Source organism: Danio aesculapii, chromosome 6, assembly GCF_903798145.1.
Source record: "Danio aesculapii chromosome 6, fDanAes4.1, whole genome shotgun sequence".
NCBI lineage: Eukaryota > Metazoa > Chordata > Actinopteri > Cypriniformes > Danionidae > Danio > Danio aesculapii.
The window spans coordinates 21,081,943-21,094,065 of record NC_079440.1 but is presented as its reverse complement, the minus strand read 5'-3'; the positions used below and the strand labels follow the sequence as shown (position 1 = coordinate 21,094,065).

Below are 12,123 nucleotides of genomic sequence, written 5' to 3'. Positions count from 1 at the left end.
ATTGGAGACAGGTCGGTACTGTAGGCAGGCCAGTCAAGTACCTGTATCCTCTTCCTCCACACCCAGGACTTTGTAATGTGTGCAGAATGTGGTTTTGCATTGTCTTGTTGAAATACGCATGGCCATCCCTGGAAAAGGCAGCAGCATATTGTGCTCCAAATCTGTGTACTTTTCAGCATTAATGGTTTGATCACAGAAGTGCAAGTTACCTTTTGGAAGCCGACAAAACTCTATACCATGACAGACCCTGGCTTTTGGACTTGTTGCTGGGAACAGTCTGGATGATCATTTTCTTCTTAGGTCTGAAACACACAACGTCCATTTCTCCCAAAACATACCTGTAATAATGATTCATCTGACCACAGTACATTTCCACTGTGTGATAGTCCATCTCAGATGCCTCCGAGCCCAGAGAAGTCGACAAAGCTTCTGAACACTGTTAACATAGGGCTTCCTTTTGGCTTTCCTTTTTTTTCCTTTTATTGCTTATAGATGAATAACGATTCTTAATGCAGTGCCGTCTGAGGGATCAGAGATCACGGCTGTTCGGCATAGCCAAGCCCTTGTTCTTCCTCCAGATTGACAATGTTTTAATTATGTTATGCACCGTTGAAAGAGAAATATCCAAATATCTTCCAAACTTTCCTTGAGGAACATTGTTTTTAAACATTTCAATACATTTTTCACGTATTTGTTGGCAAAGTGGTGATACTCGTCCCATCTTTGCTTCTAAAGGACTAGACCTTTCTTATATGTTGCTTTTGTACCAAATCATAATTACAATCACCTGTTGACCTCTTTCTAATCCACAATCATTTAAACAATTTACTGGATTACTAGCCTTAAACTGCTCCTGTCCCAACTTTTTTTGGAATGTGTTGCAAGTCTGAATGACAGAAAAGGATGTCCCAACTTTTTCTAATTTGGGCTTGTACAACAGTTACAGGACCACTTTGAATATGGCACTAACTGTTTTAAAGATCCTGAAATTGTAACTTAATTCGAATAAAAACTTTGAAAGATCATCCTTAGTGACCAGAAATACTTTTTTATAGCATCTGTATGTTGTTTCAATCCTAGATTAGTTAAATAATATAGACATATACATGTATATGTGTGGGGTTTTAATGACAATAAGACAAGTGCAATGTTTAAATGCAGAGAAAGCTTAAGACAGATTTATTATTAATTGCAATATACACTAAGGAGAGAAAGAAAGTGTGAAAATGAACTCCTTTGTAAGGCAGCACATAAAAAAATCAAATATCTGCAAGTAATTGTAAAATTATGAAGAAAGAATAAAGATACATCAATTGAGCCAGAAATACTAAAGCATGGCTTCCTTACTCGTAAAAAAGCCACTGCTCACATGACCATTGCTTAAGAGCAGTTGGCCCCTTCCGACTGGTCCATAAAATAATACAATGCAATGCCATGCCATTGGTCCAGGTGTTAGCCAAATTGAAGTCGCTCTCCCATATTTACACACTAATGCAGGTCCTCGAGATGTGATGCGAAGCTTGACGAATCTAAAGACAAGGAGGGGCAGGCGTCAGTCAATACAGCATTCTGCTTTTCAAAAGAGATTTTTTTTTGGCTTGTGACTCCCTTGAGCAAAATTGTACACATGGTGAAAAAGACATAATGCTTAACAATTATTACGTCTTTATTTTCTGACAGGCCAATTCCAAAAGTTTTACAGATCATTTTTCTGTTAAGGAATTTCTACAATAAATAGGTCAGTGAACAGTCAAATAACGGATACTTGGCATATTAGTACAAGAAAAGGAACACAAACTGTAAACTTCATGTTCAATCAGAGACCTTTGTCTTGCATTACAGAAAAAAATCTGAAATATATTTTAATATTTTTGCTGGCAACAAACATTTTGAAATGTATACATAAATAATATTTAAATATAGAAAACTTATACTCTAAATTAAACTGTTAGCTTTGCATCTCAAGCTTAAAGGCAGATGATTTTTGCATTTCATGTTTTTATTCATGTCTTGTCTTGTTAAATCACCTTACATCAATACAATTTTATGTGCAACAGATTCATTTGACCAAATTGTGTTTTTGCGGTTTAAAAACTAAATTCCATTCTCTGAGTAGAATGCAGTCCACACTGTGAGTAAGGTTTCAATGAATATGCAAATGTCCTGCACACTTAAAAATAAACATATTTTAAAAAGTCCATCTTGACACAACAGCAGTTAGTAAAACATCTGATCACATAGATGATGTTTGCATAATCGCTGCAATTCACTGCCATCTTGTTGACATGACAATTTCAATTATTCTGTTATGATGGTATGCTTGTGAAGTTAGCCAAAAAATTGAGACTAAAGGCTTCATAGATTCCATAGCTTTGTGAGAAATTTATAGTTTGAATGACACCATGCTCTTTGCATGACACATTGATATTAAATCTCTTTCAGCATTATCACAAATATTGTATAAGCTTTCGTTTCATGTGTCATAGAATGAAAGAGAGGCTCTCAGTGCAATGCCTAGTTCACACTACAGTATTTTAAGCCAGATTTGCAAGTTAATGAGCTCGTCAACAGATCGGGCTGTGATCGCAAAAAAATCTAGGTGACAGGCAGATCTCAGCAGTCTTTATGTGTGAACTACTGAACGACGCATCAAAAAGGCTCGCTGACGCACCGCCGACACCTCGCAGACAAAAAATTAAATATCTAGCATGCTAAATATTCCAGACCAGTCAGTCAACTCAACCCCACGTGGGGCCAGATGTAGTGACGAGCTGCAGCCAATAGGGTATACGCAGAAGGACCTTTAATTTGTCAGTAACCTGGGTCAAACGCTTCCGGTGAACTGTATCTCGTAACTAAATCGGTGCGTTTAAGGTTTGTTTTCTTTAAAAAAACAATGATCTTCACTGCCTAAATTATATACGCTATGAAGTGGGTCTTAGAATGTACAAGAAGCACTGCATTGAAAGTAAAAATTTTTAAAAAATGATTATTGAATAATGTTAACACATTGCTTAATATAAGAATGTTTAGTGTATTTGCCTGTCTCTTTTTTCAGGAGCCACCAAACTAGATCAGAGGTCACGGAGACCTTAAGTGGAAATGAACGGCTGAGGACTGGAAGCAACTGTTTCTATTGTCATTGCTATGAGTTAATACCATCTAAAATGTCTAAAGTGATTTTGCTATTTTTACGGTCAATTCTTTTAAAGTGATTCTACTTTTTATTCAAGATAGACTTTGTGTAAGAAGGATATAACTGTCTGAATGTAGATTATACCGGTTTTTGACCAGTTTTGATAAAGACGGTTGAGAGAACACTCAGCCTTGGGTAAGAAACAGATTGTACTTTAAGTGTGTATGTGTGTTCTATTTGATTGTGGAACAGGTCTGGAGTCAGCCCAAAACAGTCTAGTGGAGGTCTGAAGTTTATATGCTTAAAATATTGTTCAGAATTGTAAGCACATGAAAATTTTCCTAGTCTATCTGTGTTTTAACCAATGGTTAGAACACCTATGTGCATGACGCAGTTCATGACGTTATGTGAGAATATAATTGTTATTGATTTGTGATTGTAAGCAGAGCGGCCTAGGAACTCATTGTGAGCGTTGAAGCTGGCTTCTGCTGATGAAACTGCAAACAATCTTCAGTAAACTTTTATTTATTTATTTGAATCTCTGACTCTGGCTCTTCTTTATCTGAGAGACTGGTCATTCTTTGGGTTAAAACTGTAAATTACCCCTACAATATGTTCTGCGGAGGAAAGAAATCTGCTATAACAGTAATTATCGTGTTAGAAAAGAGAAAACATCACATCAAAGTTGTCAGCAAATGTTTTACAGGAAAAAGATAAAAGAAAATCTGAAAAAAGAAGGCCCATCCATAAAACAATAATAAAAAAAGCTATATAATTATTAAATAAATATATTATAACAATATATTACAAGAATATGCTTCTCTTTGGACTATTGTCAAATAAGCAAATAAAGGTAAAGTCATAGGCAGAATAAATTACATGTTTTAAAAATGTTATTAATGCATTTTGAAGGAACTGTGATGTTTACTTTTTTATTATGATTATTTAATTATCGTTATAATTGTAGTTCTTATAAGAAATCATCAAAATCGTATTGGCAGGCCACACTTAACCAAAAAAATCAGAATCAGTGAAGAAAATTGCAATCGGTACACCTCTTTTTATGGGGGAGCTAAATAGCAGCAAGCTTATACTGTAGGATAGTAAGCTAACATGGAGACAGTGAAGCAATCACTCCATTTTCAGTCATACAAGTTAGACAAGAATACGGTCACTGTGAACTTGATCGCTTCGACACAGTAAACTGAAACTCTGTTGTCTGAAGCAGGTGGCACACCGGACGCTCTGCAGTTCACCACTAAGCCATGCATGAAGACTCCAAATGGTTAGCGCCAGTGAAAAACAAACAAAAAAAAAGCAATACTGATGTGTGAATACCCCAGCCATATCCTTCTAGACTTTACCAAGTGTGATGGGCTTTACAGACAGGATAATGTATACAAAATGTGTGAGATGAACTGTGCATAACACTTTACTGGACTAAATTAAATTATAACGTTTCAAATTATATTCTGCTGAAATTAACTAAATGACTCTGATTTGGGGAATAAATCTTTTCACTTTATAAAAAAAATATAAACTTTTTTTTTTTTATCTCCATTTAGTTTAGTAATGTGACTTGACTTGGACCTATTCAGTGGTTAATTTGGCTGAACCCCTGACTTGACTTGCTTAATTTGTCTGAACTGTGACGGTGTAAAACACTTGAGATTTCCCACGATGTGACTTGTCCCCCACCTCTGGTAAAAGGTTTTCATAACATGGCTTTAATTTTTTAATTTCTACAATGGCTTTCCATTATTTCCAATGGCTTTTGGTTGAATCAATTCAAAATGGATTCAACATTCCTTACATTTACAACAGCATCTTTTTCTAGATATTTAGAATAGTTTCTAAAATTTATAGATTTTAGAAACGATTATGTATTTCTAGCAAAAGCAACTTAAGTATCATGATATACCAAAGCAGGACATTCACACGAACGGAAAGTCAGAGCAAGTTAGGCAGCACACATGCCCCTGCCCTGCTCGATGAAAGACACAGTCTCCACAATAATGGATATCCAACTCTCACCATTCTTGTTCCGTGGTTCAGTTCCTCAGCTGCATTCGCCAAAAAGATGTATATCTTTTTCTGGGGATTGTAATATTCATGTCCCTTTTAAAAGAAGCAGAAGAAATAAAAGTAAGAACAGATCAATAGAAGAACACATATAACAGTTACAACAAATATGCGAACCTTCAACAGGTGTGTTTCCATTAGATATATTAGCAATATTTGTTGCAGTATTTTCTAAGTGTGGGCAAAAAACTAAAGCAAAAATACACTTTTCTGTTAACCAATGTTAACATTGTCCAGTGTCAAGACTGCTATACTGCTCACAGCCACAGGAGGTTAGAAATATACAATTTTACAAAGGACCTGTGGATTCAGAAGAGGAGTTGCTTTGACTCTCTATTTTTAAATATAATAGTATATGTGTGTGTGTGTACAACTTTCTGAACTCAGAAAGGAAGAGTTTTTTATACGGTCTAAACCATGTATATATAAATTATTAACAAATAACATTCAGCTGATAATTATGTACTAATATTGTACCTTGGACCAGTCATAGCTTGAAGCATAAGCAAAAATATTCCCATTGTGATTAAAGCAACAAGCTGTTATTGGTTGATCTAATTGTTCAGAGGTCTTCAGCTTAGTACGGGCATCTTTATCCCAGAAACTGAAGCGCCCATCAGAGCCTACTGTCGCCAGTGTGCCATGGACAGGGTGAAAGGAGATAGCATTCACCTACAACAGAGAAAAGGACAACAAGTTGACTGTTTCGGTTTGCTAAACAACAAACAAATGCAGCATAAACTTTGTACAAATTGTGTTTTATTTGCTTTTGTCTTCTTTATTCCAACACTGGTCAGCCTACATTCAGTCTCTAAGCAATCCATTGCATTTTAAAAATAGACAAAACCTAGAACACTCACGGCATAGATATCTTGGGGTTGTGTGGCAGTATTGGTTCCATTGGACCTGTGGCCTTAAAGGTGAATGTCCTTGGCTCTGGGTAAATAGACATATTAGACTATTATTCAGCGTACAGACCAGCCACAAATGACTTGGGATTGGAAGATTGATTGAATATAAACTACGGGTTAGGTGGGTTATGTAATGAATGGCAACTCGTCCCTCAATGCTGCCAGTGCAAAACCAGTAGGCTTACCTCTGCTTTGTCCTTAAAGATAGCCACACAGCGGTGCTGTTGAACAGAACACACAAGTTAAATACAGCCAACATGTTTGAAGCAGCATCTGCAGAGCTGAAAAATCCACCACATTGCCACAAATTACAAAGATTTTTAATGTTAACATGATAAATGATTATATATTGACCTGATGCTTAAGGGGTGACTCTATACGTCGAAACTCTGAAGGCTGATTTCCAACTGATAAACAATAAGACCCGTTCTGCAGTGGCTAACAACAGCCATGGGATATACCTAGAAAATACAATGCAAATACAAAAATATAAATCAAATTTCAGAATAAATATTTTAGATATCATGTACTGCCCAAAGACAATGTCACAGTTCAGATAATAAGGAAGGAAGAGAGTCACTTTTCTTGACAAGTACACACTAAACTAAGTAATCATTCAAACTGGACCAACGAATACAACAATTAAAAAATAATAATTAATTAATTACCACTCGGCACAATAACAACCCTCTCTGGCATCTGAAGGGACATCATTGGGTTTGGGGACGTGTGGTCCCCAAAACTGTCAAGAAAAAACAATACAGAATTACAGAAAAGTTGTTAACCTACTCTAGACTAAGGCTACAAAACAATTGCTGTTGGGTCATTAGGTCATCTCATGACATCTCAGGAGAGTTCCAGCACCTTCAATGTTTTTGTCCCAACTGCCAGTCATAACACAGCTGTAGTTTGGTGCTTTAATCCAGTGAATTGTCCTGATGGACCTTCATGCTGAAAAAAAAATTGTACTACTAAAGTACACACAAAAAGTACAGGTTTTGCTAGAATTTTTTTTAGAAATCTTTAATTGGCTCAATGCATAAGCACAAAAACTTAAAATGAACACAACTGCTTACTTGAGCTATCTGAATGGCCTGATTGCTGTTCAGATCCCACATCTTGGCAGTTTTATCACATGAAGCGGTAAAGACTTTACTACCATCCTTTTCATGCAAAACACAAAAGCAGATAAGAGGGTGTACAAATTCAGTACCTAGTAGTTATTCAGTTATTCATTTTTAATCACCTCTATTCAGTTTAGGAAATCACAAACCAAAACAACTCACACAAACCGTAAAATTGCTAAATAAGTGGCAAAGACTGGAAATTGTAATAATGATTATATTTTGTGCAAAAATCATATTGCGGCTTTTATTCACTGTAAATGAAAGGGTCCTACGCAAGTGCAATGTTTAATCTGTTCAACCAGCAAAAGAAGTTAGTGCTAGTTTTTATTCATTAGTGAATATGTTTTTATGATTTCAATTTTGATTCCTGTGCAAATACGTTTATCTACTTAAGTGTACAGATGGCTTGTTGAAATTTTAAATGTTAAGATAACTGATATTTAGAATTATAATCTTACATCACTCCAGCACACATCCAGTACTGGGCCAGTGTGCATCTGTTGGGCTTTAGGTACAGTCTGACCGTTATCTTGCACTTCCCAGCAACGCACCTGAACAAAACAATACGGAATGCAAACGTGGAAGTTACAAACTGACAGCACGATTTTTTCAACACTACTTTATGATCTAATCATTTGTAATGATTATGAAATTAAAACATTTGAATATGTGAAAGCATATTAACATTAGAGAATATCGCAGTTGAGGTTGTAAAAAATATAGAGACGTTGACAAAAAAAAGCAGTACGATAACGACTTACGTCATTGGCCCACGAGCCTCCGATGAGAAAGTTCCCAGGCATCGTAGGAGGACTGAATGCCAAGCAGCTTATGCTATCATCGGGTGGCGAAGTTACTTCAACATCCTGTCATCAACGACACCTCATATTACTTCCCATTCACAGATCTAACGTTAAATTAGTACAGACATTATATTTCTGTATTTACCTTCATTGGATTATGGCTGTCTGTGGTGGTACTGCCAAATACACCGGTCCCTCCAGACCCAAAGCCCGCGTTTGTCCCAAATAAACTCATTTCAGTCTAACTAAAACACAATCATATCATCTGAATGTAACATACTTTGACGCCGACACGCAACAATGGTAAAATTTACCAGCAACACGGACTTGACAGAATAACCTTAACGTTAATGGTGGTAGCATTAACAAACAGCTAAGTTTCTGAAAGCGCTCAAATGTATTTGATTATCTAGTCACATAAACGAAATAATTCTTTCTACCTCACGTTTACATGTGTAAAACAACACGCCGTGAAATAGATTTTAGGAGGCTTCAGCAAGTAACGTTATCGTTACAGCTAAATGTAAGGTTATTTTCCCTGCAACCTATCCATTAATGGCAATGGTCAGTTAAAACATCTAAATCAGCAAAACTCACTCAGGTAACAGCCGTGCAAATGTTTGATTATTCCCATAAAACTGGTTCCCGCTTCAGGAAACGATACTCTGGTAAAAAAAAAAAAGTATGCACTTCCGTCGCTTAGTTAGCGAAGACGTATTTTAATGACGTCACGGTCGGTTCTTTTTCAGCTGCGTTCCAGAAGGGTTTATCTATAGACCATAGAGACCCTAACATTGATCCATTTGAATTGTCCTCCGGTGTGACAGCTTCAAATAGATGAGGGGTGTTTAAATTTTAAAAAGGTTTATTTTTTAAACGCACTTCCGAGTCATCTTTTTTTTTTTTTTTTTTTTTTTTTAAGCCCATAAACAGTGTATTCGAGTCATCTTTATGAGACGATCATAGCTCGCTGAAACGTCACCACAAAACACACTCGTGCTAAAGTTAATTCTGATGCTGTGCTCTTGTTAGAGTTTGATTTTACATTTATTCAGTGTTTGTTCTGCAAATGTGCCCAAGTGCCTTCTGTGTATACATAGTACTTTGAAGCAATATTTAATACGGTATTTAAAATACCACAATGTTATATATATATATATATATATATATATATATATATATATATATATATATATATATATATATATATATATATATATATTTAATTACCCTAAATTGTACTAAAAAACAATTTCCAATACAATACACTACAATACAATTTCCTATATATTTCCATTACTATACATTACTATAATATTTTCAATGTGCAACAGGTTTTTGCTGTCTAGTAAAATTGGTCTCTGTTTGGAACAGCATATTAATTGCAATGAATAACCCAACTTCACAATTAGCCTGGATATGTTTCATTGGCAGTTTTATTGATCACTAAGATGGAATTGACTTGGACTGAAGTTGCTTCGATTTAAAAACATATATTTTTTAATAGTAGCTTAGATGTAGCAAAGCTGAACCTGGTTTATCACACGGCTTTGTCAACTCTGTGAAGTCCTGCGACTTTGGTAGCCATTCGTGGAACGCAGACTGCGGCTCTGGCCTTTCGTGGGACTCAGGCGGTTGGGGCCTTTCGTGGCATTCAGGTGACTGCTCTGGCCATTCGTGGGACTTAAGTGGATCTGGCGCCCGCCATTCGGGAAGCTCAGGTGGCGGCGACCATTCAGGAAGCTCAGGTGGCGGCGGCAGCCATTCAGGATGTTCAGGTGGCGGCGGCCGCCATTTAGGATGCTCAGGCGGCGGCGGCCGTCATTCAGGGAGCTCAGGCGGCAGCGGCCGTCATTCAGGGAGCTCAGTACTGGCAGTACTGGCGGCAGTGGTTCTGGCAGCTCTGGTGGCGGCAGTGGCTCTGGCAGCTGCTCTGGCAGCTCTGGCGGTGACTGAGGATCTGGCAGCTCTGAAGGTGACTGAGGATCTGGCAGCTCTGGAGGATTTGGCAGCTCTGGCAGTGACTGAGGATCTGGCAGCTTTGGAGGATCTGGCAGCTCTGGAAATGACTGAGGATCTGGCAGCTCTGGAGGATCTGGCAGTACTGGCGGCAGTGGCTCTGGCAGCGGTTCTGGCAGCTCTGGCGGCAGTGGCTCAGGCAGTGGCACTGGCAGTAGTGGCTCTGGCGATGGTCTTTCAGGAACTTGAACTGGAACTATGGCAGGAACAAAGGCAGGAACAGACTCGAACAGGAAGCCATCTTGTGAGCCGGAGAACTGGAAGCGGCCATCTTGTGAGCTGGAGGATGTACCGTAGACTGCAGAGATGGTGATGCCAGCATTAATGTTTCAGTGGGGTGTACAGCGAGCCCTGTTGTCATCTGGTCTTGCTGTACACTCAATGAAGATGATTTTATTCTGCATGGCAGTCTCAAAGTACATGGCAGTACACTGGGTTCAGCAGAGTCAGAATGAACCCTGGACCTTCTTAAACTTAAACCTTTTATATAGTTTTAATTTACTGCCTTTAGATGTAAATGAAGTTATTTCTTGGTTGTTTCCACAGCTGTTCTCTGTATAGTAATGCAGTTTCAACCCCCCATTGTATGAGATGGTTCTCTGTGTCCACACCATCCTACAATTCTACAATTGCTCAAGATGTAGTCATCTCAAACAATGCAGAGACAACAAATTGTTGATTTGTCTTCTCAATCATAATTTAGCCATTTTGCAGAATGAGCATCAACACATCATTTAGAGTGGAAGTTGGGTTGAGGTAGACTAATTTCTAACAGTTGCTTGACAATATATTTATTTTCTATTACTTTACATATAGTAGATGTAAGACCAGTGGGTCTGTAACTGTAGGTTTCATGCACCTGGTTAGACATTGCAGTGACCTCCTTCTACACGATGATCAACGGCTCTGTCACTCTTGATGGTGATGGCTCTGACATTGTGGGTGGCACTTCATATGCGTTGGGCTCTGGCATGCGTTCCCTGTTTTTGGGTGATGATTGGCTGGTCTCTGGGTCTGGAGGGGTACTGAAAAAATCTAAAATGGTAAACAAGGAAAAAGGTCAAAATAAGACAAGGGAAAAAACGCTTTGTAATGTTAACAAATAAACAAGACTCAGCAAAGGGTCTGTGAAAGAGTGATAAAGGTATAGTCCATGTAATCAGTAATCGTGAGTTTCAGCTGTGTGTGTGTGTGTGAGTTACCAGATTATTGTCATCTGTGACAGGAGTTGATGAGTGCAAAGGGTTCTGGGATTTGTAGTTCAGTAAGAATACCGGAAGTAATCTCCAGCTGAGAAAACACAACTGACGATCACAACAATGTGTGTAACTGCTTTTTCTGAATGTCATGTTCCTCTGGATATTCAGGCTAATCGAAAATGTCATGAAGAACTCTCATAATGAACTGGATATTTGATGCTACTTGAACAGCTAATTATGCTACTAGGTTGTGATTTTTTAATTTATTTATTTAACCATGAAGTCTCATTCATATTAAAAATTTCTATAAAGAAAGACCTGGCCAAGGTAACAGCCATACAGTGTAGGACTCAAATAGTCCATTGCATGCTCAAAAATTGACGGAGATCTGAGTTGAAAATTAAGAAGTTTTATTTTGAATGCAAGAAGTTAGAGAGTACAAGTTCTGCGCAGGAGAGATGTAACCTCAGTTCAGCTCTCATTTTTTTAGGCTCTCCTTTATGCTTTTATACTGTCTTTCGCACATTATCTAATCCCAAGCCTTGACAGTTTGACCATTCAGCAACCAGACGTTCCTCTTTCTGGCATCTGTGTATCTTCTCTTGACAGTTGACCTTGCAGATGTTTCAGAGCACGAACACACAGCTCATACATTCTGTCATCCTCAAAACTATCTGCACTTTTAAACACCCATACCCAATAACAAAATGTACTGTTCTCAGCAACCTTCAGCAATAATATACTGTAGCAGTTAATTCCTCAAAAAAGAAACCCTTTATGTCTGTATTTATTAGCAAATGTTAACAAAGCCTAACAATAAAAAATGCTATCCTTCAACAGTAAAAC

At 37.6% G+C, this 12,123-nt stretch overlaps 1 protein-coding gene across 1 annotated transcript; it reads right to left on the bottom strand.

The window, feature by feature from the left end:
- Positions 1-5,071: 5,071 nt before the first annotated feature.
- On the bottom strand, positions 5,072-8,797 carry rae1 (ribonucleic acid export 1). Its single transcript, XM_056459556.1, is given in 16 exon segments — positions 5,072-5,254; positions 5,696-5,890; positions 6,079-6,154; positions 6,244-6,259; positions 6,262-6,294; positions 6,297-6,318; positions 6,321-6,350; positions 6,484-6,533; positions 6,536-6,590; positions 7,028-7,068; positions 7,071-7,080; positions 7,206-7,292; positions 7,715-7,807; positions 8,018-8,122; positions 8,205-8,304; positions 8,657-8,797. Coding segments are annotated over 15 exon segments (1,071 nt in total). The 5' UTR covers positions 8,295-8,304; positions 8,657-8,797; the 3' UTR covers positions 5,072-5,086.
- Positions 8,798-12,123: the final 3,326 nt, after the last annotated feature.